Source organism: Haliotis rufescens, unplaced genomic scaffold (assembly GCF_023055435.1).
Source record: "Haliotis rufescens isolate VD_foot unplaced genomic scaffold, xgHalRufe1.0.p SCAF_14, whole genome shotgun sequence".
In the NCBI taxonomy this organism is placed as follows: Eukaryota; Metazoa; Mollusca; class Gastropoda; order Lepetellida; family Haliotidae; genus Haliotis; species Haliotis rufescens.
In genome coordinates, this window is record NW_025963824.1 from 15,764,909 (window position 1) to 15,779,096 (window position 14,188).

At 46.7% G+C, this 14,188-nt stretch overlaps 1 protein-coding gene across 1 annotated transcript; it reads right to left on the minus strand.

Moving 5' to 3' along the window:
• Positions 1–1,558: 1,558 nt before the first annotated feature.
• On the minus strand, positions 1,559–8,569 carry LOC124122824 (perlucin-like). The gene is made up of 3 exons (XM_048395063.1): positions 8,369–8,569; positions 2,794–2,887; positions 1,559–1,865 (listed from the first exon to the last, which is right to left on the minus strand). The coding sequence occupies exons 1-3, from the start codon at positions 8,510–8,512 to the stop codon at positions 1,645–1,647; spliced, it is 459 nt and encodes a 152-aa protein (XP_048251020.1). The 5' UTR covers positions 8,513–8,569; the 3' UTR covers positions 1,559–1,644.
• Positions 8,570–14,188: the final 5,619 nt, after the last annotated feature.

Sequence of the window (14,188 nt, forward strand, 5' to 3'; positions counted from 1 at the left end):
GTGGTGTGTTCGGTGTCGTGGTGTGATGATGTGATGGTGCGATGGTGTGATGGTGTGATGGTGTGATGGTGTGATTATGTGGTGGTGTGATTTGTGTGATGGGTGGTGTGGTGTGATTGGTGTGGTTGTGTTGTGGTGTGATGGGTGTTGTGCTGTGATGGGTGTTGTGCTGTGATGGGTGTAATGCTGAAATGCTGTGATGGGTGTGGTGTTGTGATGGGTGTGATGATGTGGTGGTGTGATGATGTGGTGGTGTGATGGTGTGGTGGTGTGATGGTGTGGTGGTGCGATGGTGTGGTGGTATGATGGTGTTGTGGTGTGATGGGTGTGGTGGTATGGTGGTGTGATGTGTGTGATGATGTGATGGGTGTGATGATGTGGTGGTGCGATGGTGTGGTGGTGTGATTGGTGTGGTGGTGCGTATGTGCTGTGGTGGTGTGATTGGTGTGGTGGTGCGTATGTGCTGTGGTGTTGTGGTGCGATTCTGTGGTGGTGTGATGGGTGTGATGAGGTGGTGGTGTGATTGGTGTGATTGGTGTGGTGGTGTGATTGGTGTGATTGGTGTGGTGGTGTGATTGGTGTGGTTGTGCGATGGCTGTGGTGGTGTGGTGTTGTGATGATGTGGTGGTGTGGTGGTGCGATGGTGTGGTGGTGCGATGGTGTGGTGGTGTGGTGGTGTGGTGGTGTGATTGGTGTGGTGGTGCGATGGGTTTTGGTGGTGTGGTGGTGTGATGGTGTGGTAATTTGATGGGTATGATGCTGTGGTGGTGTGATGGTGTGGTGGTGTGATTGGTGTGATCATGTGGTAGTGTGATTGGTTTGGTGGTGTGAGGGGTGTGATGATGTGGTGGTGTGATGGTGCAATGGTGTGGTGGTGTGATTGGTGTGATTGTTGTGGTGGTGCGATGGTGTGATGGTGTGATTGGTGTGATGGGTGTGGTGGTGTGATGGGTATGATGATGTGGTAGTGTGATTGGTGTGGTGGTGCGTATGTGCGGTGGTGTGGTGGTGTGGTGGTATGATGGGTGTGGTGGTGTGATGAGTGTGATGATGTGGTGGTTTTGGTGTGTGATGGGTGTTGTGGTGTGATGGTTGTGATGATGTGGTGTGCGATGGATGTGATTGGTGTGGTGTTGCGATGGTGTGGTGTTGCGATGGGTGTGGTGGTGTGGTGGTGTGTTGGGTGCGGTGGTGTGGAGGTGTGATGGGTGTGGTGGTGTGATGGATGTGATAGGTGTGATAATTTAGTGGTGTGATTGGTGTGGTGGTGCGTATGTGCGGTGGTGTGGTGGTGTGGTGGTATGATGGTTTTGGTGGTGTGATGGTGTTGTTGTGTGGTGGCGTGGTGGGCGTGGTAGTGTGGTGGGTGTGGTGGTGTGATGAGTGTGGTGGTGTGGTGGTGTGGCCTATTGAGCACAATGATTTCAGAGAGGCTGCGACACGTGATGTCTATTCGTGTGAGATTGCAGAAAGGTAAAATATTTGTGTTGACGGCTATGAAACGTGGAAAGCATATATTGATACCAAGACACAGGTGTTTAGCCTTGTCAAAAGAATGTGAAGACGAATAACATTTTATTCAATTCTCAACATTATTACGTCATTTGCTGCGAAGTGTGGCAGAGATGGTAGCTACATGTACCTTCAGAGTTCCTTCTCACAAATAAAGTTCACACCCGTATTACAATTTTCATCATTCCAAAGATAGCTTTCATATATCTGTTTGATATCGAGACAGTGTTCAGCCCCACCACCATTATCAGGTTGGCTCCTACTCCAGTTGCTGTAATCCATGGCCTGTTGGCCCTCCCAGAGCCATGTTCCTTCTACGTTCAGGTCGGTGGCACCAAGCCAGTAGTTAGCAGCTGCAAGGAAGGAGAAGATGGAAAGATGGATTCGTATTCAAACATTTCGGATCTCAATGCCGTTCGCGTAGATCACAATAACACGTGACAGCTGTGTCGTGAAAGCATAAACTTTTTATTGAGACAGAAAGCAGATGTGTCATTTAACCGTTACAGTAATGGTATTTATCATCCAAAACTGGCTCCCATTGGAGATATCGCTTCGGTGAGATCAAGCGATATCAACATTGTAGATATCGCTGCAATGAAATTGCTTCACAATGCTTTGCAGACCATTGTGACGTCATTGGTTACCATGGCGTCACAATGAAATGACATCAATAATGGCTCTGCGTGTGAAGCTGTTAGCAGTACTTTTTACACTTAAGACACTTATTATTGTCTAAAAACTGAAAAAGAAGAATGATTTTGGATGATTAATAAAATCTCACCCTCGTGTCTTTTGATATCAAAGATATTAACACTCGTTGAGGTATTTGATATCAAAAGAAACTCGGGTGAGATTCTCTATATAACACCTGGAGAAAAGTAGGGTGCACCTGCTATTTAGGAGATAAATAAGTGCTTGAATAAGGCGATGTAGAGCTAGGCTACATGTAGATAACCGCTCTAAATTGAATTTGGAACCGAACGCGCAGCCACACATCCTTTGATATTGTTGTAACTGCAATTGTGAATTTTGTAACCTGCAACTGTAGATATAACTATTTAAATTCTGCCAACCGACAATAACTGTAAATAGTACTATTCTATGAATATTAGCTTCCGCGGCCGTCAAACCATCTGTTTCAGTCAGACAGGGTTTATTGTGATTTAATAGCCTCCGATTGACCAATCAGACTCGAGTAAATTCCAAATTCATGGAAGAATAAACAATGATGACGTATGAGATGCTATTCCTCTCAATATTAATGTTGTTCTAACTTACCTTTTCCATGGCGGGCTGCATGACCCCTGACAAAGTCATCTTCATCTTTGCTGGTCACTTTAGCGAGGTGACTTCCAAAGTACTGACAGTAGGACTGAAAGTATTACATCAACATTTGTTATGTGTATGGGTGTATGTTTGTTAGTATAGCAGATGCATTTAGACTTGAATTGAAACAAGAAGGCTTGGGTTGCGTAATTTTGCTTGAATACTACACCTGGGGAGCTGGCTGTCCGAGCGGGTTAAGTAATTATGTAACAAGTGAAGCTCGTAGCTAATCAGCATTATAGTATAAGGTTGGGGTGATTCAAAAATAGTTCGTTTTTTCTTCTTCTTGGGTGTTGGCCAGACCTGTATTTTAACCTCCTCATTTTTAATGTTAAAGTTCAGAACACCGTGTGAGAGATTGTATCCCATGTCGGGGCTTGTGAAACTGAACTAGAAATCATGCTGATATTTGCAAATGTGTGCCTTGGAAAACTTGCATTGTGAGCTTATGTGGAACTATGGATATATGTTTTCGTGGAAAAAGGAGTGGAGTGAACAATCAAATATGGAAATCAGGGTGACTATATAAGTATACAATTTGCTGTAGCCCTTTGATGGTGATATTATTGTACATGGTAGCCCAAGCCTAATTCTCCCATAGTAAACTTAGCTGTATTGGTAATCTATCATGCATTGTTAATAAATATCCGTCTTAATTGTTGTGCGATCCTTTCATTGTGCGAATGGATTTGGAGTGTATCCCTTCGTTCCACTTCCACTCGTAACAAATTTAAAACTATATTTACTTTGAACATGAAGCGTCCATTATTTGGAAGTAAATCGCTTATGGAATAAAGACATTCGGGAACATTAACTGATAATTGATATATAAATATAAATATGGAATGTGCAGAAAATGTTATTTTTTGGTTAAAAAAAGTATGATTTTCAGAATCGATAATCTCAATTACGTTTATCTCTCACTATAAACTAATGTCAGTATAGACGATGATGCCATATGGGCCTATTCATTGCAACTGGGTATTGAGTGAGGTTAGTTTGGCTTGACTAATCATGATCATACAAAGACGGGAAAGACACATGTATTCATGTGGGAAATTTAATCCTGATATTTGGTATGAAGTGTCATTGCTTCATTCACGATGGTATCCCAACCTCCACAGACATGATGAAATGGAAGAAGGGGAGATTATAAATATACTGTGCCTAAATAGTAGGGGATAGCGGGAATCATCAAGACATATCTTCTGACTTATGTGGTTTTCGCAAATGGAAAAAGTATAACCATATCTGCTGGGGAGTTGGTGGTCAGATCTAATGGGTTTTAAGGGTTGGCGTGATGAGATGGTGGCACACTTGCTCGTTAAAACGTTAAATATTCATTTTGCAGCCAACGTCACTAATATCGCGTAAAACAATCTTTGTTGGCCAGACATGCACGAATTCCATGGCATGACATGGCGTGTTGTGCTGCTGGAGAAATTAGCAAGATAAGCAAGCTCATTACATCCCGAAAGGTTAAACCTTTCCCATCATGTGAAAATGTCCGAACCAGTGGTGCAATGATTTTGTCCCGATAGTACTGACCTGTGACTCTTCCATAGACAATATTGAGCGCAGCTCGGCAGGTCATTGTGATACCACCCTATACAATTATGGACCCACCTGCAACGCGATCATGCTGTACGACGTTTACGTCCATAAAACGCTAATTGGGACGTCTCCAAAATCGATGCCTTCGGTCGTGTTGAGAGTGAATCTCGATTCTTCAGAAAACATGACATTAGCCTGACGTCGTTTATCCCAGTACTGACGTTCAGTACCGTACACCGCTCTGTGAGATGACACGTGGACGTCGTTCACGCAAATGCCATCTGTGTGGACAGTTTTGCATCGTATGGGCAAGTAATCTTACACCAGTTGCCTGTTGCAACCGGTCCCTTATTTTATTGGCAGTTTGCAAACGATTTCTTGATGTCATCGTTCTGACTAATCTGTCCTGGTATGTAGTTGTTGCCCTTGGGCGTCTAGAGGCGTCAGTCATCGACCTTAAAATGCATAAGGCACACAATCTGCAGATGACAGGTTGAGAGACATGCAGCGTTTGAGCAACAGCGTTCTGGCGTGTGCCCGTCTGCAATATACCTGTGACAACTAAACTTTCAGCACGTTGCAAACGTCGTATGATCAATCGTGTTGCTTCCGTAATGATTTTCTAAATGTGTTTAATACAGTTTCTTTTGGTGTTTGGCTCCAAGAAAACAATGTGCGTCTACTGACAACCGAGTCTGATTGACAATGGTCACTTACCAGACATTGGTGATCTACTTTCCTTTGCTGAACCGCAAAAGAAACGTCACCCCAAGTAAAATTGCATGAAAAGTTGTCATTTAAATATCTGGGTATTTTTTTGTCAAGGTTTCTAAAATTTTACATTACCTTGTCCGGAAAAATGAAATTTGATGATAAAAAAAACAAAGCAGATAACAATAAAACCGATCGCCCAAACGCATCACGGCAACGGCCATGGTAACCCGATGCACGTGAGTTCCGTGCAAATTTAAAATGCACATGCATTCCCCCATTTCTTGCCCTATAAAAATCCACCCAGATCGAATAACATTCATTCGTTATTGAATTGCTACCAAGTGCCAAGATTGACAGAAAACCAGCGACACCAAGCCCTTAGACTATTGCAAGCTGGACAACCCCCCCCCCCCCCCCCGGCAAGTAGCCAATGCATTTCAAGTCCACGTAAGGACCATATACAGGCTCCAGCAACGGTACCAGACCACCAACTCTACAAATGACCGACCACGTAGTGGAAGAACAAGTGTGGACACCGTGCGTCGACGATTGGCGAGCAGACACCTCCATTGTCACATGCCACGCCGAGGATCCATTCTGACACCACGTCATCGCCGGGACCGGTGTCAGTGGACAACACAGTACCAGCATTGGCGCAACCAGTCCTCTTCTCAGACGAGAGCCGGTTCTGTATCTCAACAGCAGATGGCAGAGAGAGAGAGTCTAACGACGCCGCGGGGAACGTTATTCGGATGCTTGTGTTGTTGAGAGAGACACGTGGGGTGGTCCGAGCATCACGGTGTGGGGTGGAATTGGTCTTGCTCAGAGGGTCGGCCCTGTGGTCTTCCAGAACATCGGTCCAGGGAGAGGCAATGTGTCATAGCAGCTCGGTATATGGATCAAGTCTTGAGACCACACGTCATACCTCATTTGGCACGTCACCGCAACCACGAGTTTCAGATTGATAACGTCCGTGCGGACAGTGCGGGAGGAACAAGAGACTTCCTCCAGCAGAATGGCATCAGAACCATGCAGTGGCCTGCCCTCAGTCCCGATTTAAATCCCATTGACCACGTGTGGGACGAGATTCAAAGACGGCTGAATGACGTCCGACCAAGGCCAACAACTGCAGCTGAACTGCGTCAGGAGTTCCTCAGAGTGTGGGCTCAAGAGCCTATGCCCTTCATCAACCGCCTCATCCATTCCATGTATCGACGTTCCACAGCAGTCATCAATGCACATGGCGGACACAGGAGATACTGACTTGTGATGCCATTTTCTCAGAGACTAGTGTTGTGTTTCACTTTAAGAACATTTGACACTTTAATTTCAACCTTGATGATCAGTTTTGCCAAGTTTCATCTTTTTAATATGTCTCAATGTATGTCTACAGTGTTTGGACAAATAAGGTTTCTCATATATCTATCCATTTCTTTTGCGGTTCAGTATATATTAAAACCAGAAACATCCCCATTCCAACCTTTTCCTTAGTATACCCCAAACTTAGTATTCCAAAATCAAACATATGTTATGAACTGTTTACAAAATCAGGTAACAACTTACCCCACCAATATCTGCCTTTGCCATATTGGTGGGTTCTTGGCAGGATACAACAACGGATAAATGCGATATGTGTTGTGGTCTGATCAATATGCAAGGACCGATCGAGATAATTGCGAGGATAACTGTAATCATTACGAAGAAAATAGTAGTCTGAAGATGCTGAAAATAAGTAGGGTACCGGTTTCCGTACTTGTGCTTGTTCACGCCTGCTACTTGGCATGTTTTCTCGAATTTAAAACAGTTATATTTTGTACTGGCTGCATTCTGTAACGCTGTGACAATGCAATGTGACCACATAAACTATACTTGCTTACCTTTGCAAAATGGCTGTCACTCTAGAGGGGGACAAAATTACCTTTGTGCTTTTGAAAAATATCTTGAAAATCGAATTTAGGCACTTGTCTATATGGTAGTTACGCCACTGTCCTAAAAACATGTTTCTGACTCACTCTCCAACTGACTTATCACCTCGCTTGTGATGAAATATAATCATGTGCCTAGTCCAGAAAGAAATCCAGGAAAACAATGTTCAGGTACCGTTTGTGAGATATGAAATTTTGTCGACCTTTATATGATAAAGATATAATCAGGCCTGTGTATTTGGGGATAATTAATGTCCTGTAAATAAAGAATAAACAATATGTAATTTAGCTCACTGAATACAATGTTTTGCTAACACCGGGGTATTTTTACCTCAATGAAGTGCAATGTAGAACAACAAAGTTCTGTACCTCCAGATTTAGTTTAATCACATCACGTCTGTTTGGTAAAACAACTCATTTGTATTTTGGTAAACATAGGCTTAATGCAGTACAACTTTGAAACAGAACATTCTATCAATCTAACTCCTTTAGAGAAATGGTTACAATCACTTTCTCTTGGCATCACGTGCCAAATGCAATACAATTTTGAAACAGAAAGTCCTTTGCCTCTATCTACCTTAATAACAAAGCTAATATTATGCCCAAACATGCCAAACAAATGCCAAATCGTTATGAGGATGAAACCAAAAGGTTGTACGTTTCTAACAACCTCAATCAAACAATTACCCTCAGTTCGTGGTTAATAACGTCCCTTCCGGTTTGGGAAAACGCAAGTTAAATGCCACACACCTTTAAAATAGGAAACACAATGCATTTAGTTTCCTTAAGAAAAACGTTTTATGCACTTCCAGTTTAATGACCCTCGTAAAGTTAATTTCAGCCACAAATGATCATTTTTAATTGAAATCCGGGGAGCTAGCTCTTACAAACACATAAGATAACACAGGAGTGGTTCAGTACACAAGGAGCCAGAGCTGCCATTCCAGACCTTAACCTTCAACGAAAGTTACTCCAAACGTTTCCAATTCAATGCCATGAAAGAGATATACATGATACCTTATCCTTAAGATTCCCAATCACAGAAAAGTTCAAAAACAAAATGCGGCGGTGGCTTTCAAATTCCAATAAACCTTAAGCCATCCCCAGTTAAATGGGCCGACTTTGTCACGAAAAGCTGCTCCTCAACTTCAAAATAATATTCTCAAGTAAATTGTTAAGAATGTTAACAGAAATGTGTTGATGTCAATAGTGACCTAACAAGTTACAAACCTATCATTGCTTCGGATAAAGAAATGGAAAGTATGTTTATATTTATGGAAATGATTTGGTATGAAAATGAAGAAAATTACTTGTCACATGAGTTGAAAACTTACCCGTGCCTCAGCAAAGTTCGCCAATGTCTTGGAGAACCAATAGCACGACTTCTTGTGCTCCACAAATCCCAGTGGACATGGAGAGCTAACTGCATCAACTGATACAAGTGTGCACAGTAACATATAGGTTGTTATGAGTCTCATTGTGAAGTTTCTCCCGGTGGTCGGTCTAGCTGCGCTGTGTGGATGGTGCGAGATTATAACTGAGGCTTTATATTTGTGGACAGATGGTTATCTGGGATATCTTCATATCCTGTTCAATGTTGGTGTGACTGAAGCGATTACCTAAAACCACACCTGATGCAGAACGGGCTCAACCAGACGTTCACACTTATCAGTTGTTTGCAGAATATGTTCACACCCTAGCCCACATGGCACAGATGTCGTCTTCATTGTTTAGCCTATATCGATAACGATGGTTGGTGTGATTCCTGTAGCATGTTGTAACAAGTGATTGTAAACTAACAGGGACAGGTTTATTGACAAACTATTAACTTTGTAATATGTTCATGTGGTGTCTAGGGTGTTTATATTTAGAAAAAACACAATCTGTTTCAGACCTGTCTATGCCACTGAAGAGAATTAAACAATTATTCAAACTGAAGGACATTGTTTCTAATTTAGTTCGGGATAGACGATATTTATAACTTCGTAAACAATTAACCAGAGGACAACATTTCCTTGCAATATCGTCAATGTGCATTTTCCATGTACAATTTCTTTGTCAAGTAATACCTAGTTGCTTATGACTTTGATTTCTGTACTATTCACACACTCTACAAGAAACGCATAGGTAGTATAAAGTTAATTGAATCTGACTACTCAAGAAATCCGGTTTATAAATTGGATATATCAATTTTTTCAAGTTCAAAATGCCGAGACTCAGCGCTGCCGATCGGAACATCGCCATAGGACTTATCCAAAGAGGAAAATCGCAGTCTTCTGTTACACGCAAATTCAACGTCCACCACCGCTCCATTTGCCGCCTCATGTGGTGGTGTGATAGTGTGGTGGTGTGATGGGTGTGGTGGTGTGATGGGTGTGGTGGTGTGATGGTTTGGTGGTGTGATGGGTGTGGTTGTGTGGTGGTGTGGTGGTGTGGTGGTGTGGTAGTGTGATTGGTATGATAGTGTGTCGGTGTGGTGGTGTGGACGTGTGGTGGTGTGTAGTGTGGTGATGTGGTGGGTGTGATGGTGTGGTGGTGTGGTGGGTGTCGTGGTGTGGTGGTATGATGGGTGTGGTGGTGTGATGGTGTGGACGTGTGATGGGTTGTGATGGTGTGGTGGCGAGGACGTGTGGTGGTGTGATGGATGTTGTGGTGTGATGTGTGATGGGTGTGGTGGTGGTGTGAGTGTGATAAGTGGTGGTGTGATTGGTGTGATGGTGTTGTGGTGTGGTGGGTGTGGTTGTGTGGTGGTTTTGATGGGGATGGTAGTGTGGTTGTGCGGACGTGTGGTGGTGTGATGTGTCATGGGTATGATGGTGTTGTGGGTGTGATGATGTGGTGGTGTGATGGTCTGGTGGTGTGATGGGTGTGATGGTGTGGTGGTTTGGCGGGTATGGTGGTGTGATGGGCATGGTGGGTGTGATGGGTATAGTGATGAGATTGGTGTGATGGTGTAGTTGTGTGATGGTGTGGCGGGTGTGGTGGTGTGATGTGTGTGGTGGTGTGGTGGTGTGATGGGAGCTGTGGTGTGGTGGTGTGGTAGTGTGATGTGTGTGATGGGTGTGATGGTGTGGTGGAGTGGCGGGTATGGTGGTGTGATGGGCATGGTGGGTGTGATGGTGTGATGGGTGTAGTGGTGAGATGGGTGTGATGGTGTAGTGGTGTGATGGTGTGGCGGGTGTGGTGGTGTCATGTGTGTTGAGGTGTGGTAATGTGATGCGTGTGATGGTGTGATGGGTGTGGTGGGGCGGTGGTGCGATGGTGTAGTGATGTGGTGGTGTAGTGGTGTGGTGGTGTGACCGGTGTGGTGGTGTGATGGTCTGGCGGGTGTGGTGGTGTGATGTGAGTGGTGGATTGATGGTATGGTGGTGTGGCGGGTGTGGTGATGTGATGTGAGTGCTGGTGTGATGGTTGTGATTGGTGTGGTAGTGTGGTGGTGTGGTGGTGTGGTGGTGTGATGGGTTTGATGGTGTAATGGGTGTGGTGGTGTGGTAGATATGGTGGTGTGATGGGTGTGGTGGTGTGATGTGTCATGGGTGTGGTGGTGTGATGTTTGTGATAATGTGATGGTGTGATGGTGTGAGTGTGCGGTTGTGTGAAGAGTGTGATGTGTAGTGGTGTGGTGGTGTGATGGGTGTGGTGGTGTGGTGATGTGGTGGTGTTGTGGTGTGATGGTGTTGTGGTGCAATGGTGTGGTACCAGTGGTGAGATGGTGTTGTAGTGTGGTGGTGTAATGGGTGCGGCGGTGTGGTGGTGTGATGGGTGTTGTGGTGTGATGGGTGTGTTGGTGTGTTGGTGTGTTGGTGTGGTTGTGTGATGGGTGTGATGTGTAGTGGTGTGGTGGTGTGGTGGTGTGGTGGTGTGGTGGGTATGGTGGTGTGGTGGTGTGATGGTGTGATGGTGTGGTGGTGCAATGGTGTGGTGGTGTGGTGGTGTAATGGATGCGGCGGTGTGGTGGTGTGATGGTGTGATGGGTATGGTGGTGTGATGGGTGTGTTGGTGTGTTGGTGTGGTGGTGTGATGGGTGTGATGTGTAGTGGTGTGGTGGTGTGATGGGTTTGGTGGTGTGGTGGTGTGATGGGTGTGATGGTGTGATGGTGTGTTGTGTAGTGGTGTGATGGGTGTGATGGGTATGGTGGTTTGAAGGGTGTGGTGGTGTGATGGTCTGGAGATGTAGTGGTGTTGTGGTGTCACGGGTTGGGAGGTATGGTGTTGTGGTGGTCTGACGGGTGTGGTGGTGTGGTTGCTGTGGTGTGGTGTGATGGTGTGGTGGTGTAGTGGTGTGGTGGTGTGGTTGTGTGATCGGTGTGGTAGTGTGGCGGGTGTGTTGGTGTGATGGTGTGGTGGTGTGATGGGTGGAGTGGTGTGATGTGTGTGGTCGTGTGATGGTGTGGTGGTCTGTTTTGTGTGGTGGTGTTGTGGTGTGATGGTCTGGTGTGTGCTGGGTGTGATGTGTAGTGGTGTGATGGGTGTTGGCGTCGTGGTGTGGTTGCTGTGGTGTGGTGTGATGGTGTGGTGGTGTGGTGGTGTGGTTGTGTGATCGGTGTGGTGGTGTGGCGGGTGTGGTGGTGTGATGGTGTGATGTGTGTAGTGGTGTGATGGGTGTGATGGTGTTGTGATGTGGTGATGTGGTGATGTGATGGGTTTGGGTGTGGTGGTGTGATTGTGTGATGGCTGTAGTGGTGTGGCGGATGTGTTGGTGTGGTGATTTGATGGTGTGGTGGTGTGATGGGTGTGATGTATTGTGATGTGATGGGTGTAGGTGTGGTTGTGTGGTTGGTTTGGTGCTTTTGTGGTGTGGTGGTGTGGTTCTGTGATCGGTGTGGTGGTGTGGCGGCAGTGGTGGTGTGATGGTGTGATGTATGGTGGTGTGATGGGTGTGATGGGTTTGATGGTGCGATGGTGTTGTAGTGTGAAAGGTTTGATGGTGCGATGGTGTGATGGTGTGGTGGTGTGGTGGTGTGGTGGTATGATGGGTGTGGCGGTGTAGTGGTCTGATTGTGTGATGGGTGTCGTGGTGTGGTGGTGCCGTGAGTATGGTGGTGTGATGGTGTGGTGGTGTGATGGGTGTGGTGGTGTGATGTTTTGGTGGTGTGATGGGTGTGATTGGTGTGGTGATGTGATGTTGCGGTTGTGTGATGGGCGTGGTGGTGTGATTGGTATGGTTTTGTGGCAGTGTAGACGTGTGGTGTGGTTGTTTTGGGGTATGGTTGTGGTGTGGTTGTTTTGTGGTATGGTGGTGTGGTGGTTTGGTGGTATGGTGGTATGATGTTGTGGTGGTGTAGTGGGTGTGGTGGTGTGGTGGTGCGGACGTGTGGTGGTGTGATGGGTGTGGTGGTGTGATGTGTCATGGGTGTGATGTTGTGGTGGTTTGTGGTATGGTGGTGTGATGGGTGTGATGGTGGGGTGTGGATGGTGGTGTGGCTGGTATGGTGGGTGTGATGGTGTGATGGGTATAGTGGTGTGATGGGTGTGATGGTGTAGTGGTCTGGTGGTTGTGGTGGTGTGATGGGTGTGTATGTGTCGTGGTGTGATGGTGTGGCGGGTGTGGTGGTGTGATGTGTGTGGTGGTGTGATGATTGTGATGGGTGTGATAGTGTGGTGGTGTGATGGGTGTGGTGGTGCGATGGTGTGGTGTGATGGTGTGGTGGTGTGGTTGTGTGATCGGTGTGGTGGTGTCGGGTGTGGTGGTATGATGGTGTGATGTGTGTAGTTGTGTGATGGGTGTGATGGTGTGGTGGTATGATGGGTTTGGGTGTTGTGGTGTGATTGTGTGATCGCTGTGGTGGTGTTGCGGGTGTGGTGGTGTGGTGGTTCGATGGTGTGGTGGTGTGATTGGTGTGATGTGTTGTGATGGGTGTGCAGTGATGGGTGTGATGGTGTGGTGGTGTGGAGGTGTGATTAGTTTGGTGGTGTGATCGGTGTGGTGGTGTGATGGTGCGGTTGTGTGATGGGTGTGTTGGTGTGATTGGTATGGTGGTGTGGCAGTGTGGACGTTTGGTGGTGTGGTTGTTTTGTGGTGTGGTGGTGAGGTGGTGTGGTGGTATGGTGGCGTGATGGTATGGTGGTGTAGTGGGTGTGGTGGTGTGGCGGTGTGGCGGTGTGGTGATGTGGCGGGTATGGTGGTGTGATGGGCATGCTGGGTGTGGTGGTGTAGTGGGTGTGGTGGTGTGGTGGTGCGGACGTGTGGTGGTGTGATGGGTGTGGTGGTGTGATGTGTCATGGGTGTGATGTTGTGGTGGTTTGTGGTATGGTGGTGTGATGGGTGTGATGGTGGGGTGTGGATGGTGGTGTGGCTGGTATGGTGGGTGTGATGGTGTGATGGGTATAGTGGTGTGATGGGTGTGATGGTGTAGTGGTCTGGTGGTTGTGGTGGTGTGATGGGTGTGTATGTGTCGTGGTGTGATGGTGTGGCGGGTGTGGTGGTGTGATGTGTGTGGTGGTGTGATGATTGTGATGGGTGTGATAGTGTGGTGGTGTGATGGGTGTGGTGGTGCGATGGTGTGGTGTGATGGTGTGGTGGTGTGGTTGTGTGATCGGTGTGGTGGTGTCGGGTGTGGTGGTATGATGGTGTGATGTGTGTAGTTGTGTGATGGGTGTGATGGTGTGGTGGTATGATGGGTTTGGGTGTTGTGGTGTGATTGTGTGATCGCTGTGGTGGTGTTGCGGGTGTGGTGGTGTGGTGGTTCGATGGTGTGGTGGTGTGATTGGTGTGATGTGTTGTGATGGGTGTGCAGTGATGGGTGTGATGGTGTGGTGGTGTGGAGGTGTGATTAGTTTGGTGGTGTGATCGGTGTGGTGGTGTGATGGTGCGGTTGTGTGATGGGTGTGTTGGTGTGATTGGTATGGTGGTGTGGCAGTGTGGACGTTTGGTGGTGTGGTTGTTTTGTGGTGTGGTGGTGAGGTGGTGTGGTGGTATGGTGGCGTGATGGTATGGTGGTGTAGTGGGTGTGGTGGTGTGGCGGTGTGGCGGTGTGGTGATGTGGCGGGTATGGTGGTGTGATGGGCATGCTGGGTGTGATGGTGTGATTGGTATGGGTGTGATGGTTTAGTGTTCTGGTCGGTGTGGTGGTGTGATGGATGTGATTGTGTGGTGGTGTGATGGTGTGGTGGTGTGGTTGTGTGATCGGTGTGGTGGTGTCGGGTGTGGTGGT

Coding starts and splice junctions, on each gene's coding strand:
- LOC124122824 (XM_048395063.1), bottom strand. CDS start 8,512: ATGAGACTCATAACAACCTATATGTTACTGTGCACACTTGTATCAGTT. Junction 2,888..8,368: donor CGAACTTTGCTGAGGCACGG/GTAAGTTTTCAA, acceptor TAATACTTTCAG/TCCTACTGTCAGTACTTTGG. Junction 1,866..2,793: donor TGCAGCCCGCCATGGAAAAG/GTAAGTTAGAAC, acceptor CCTTCCTTGCAG/CTGCTAACTACTGGCTTGGT.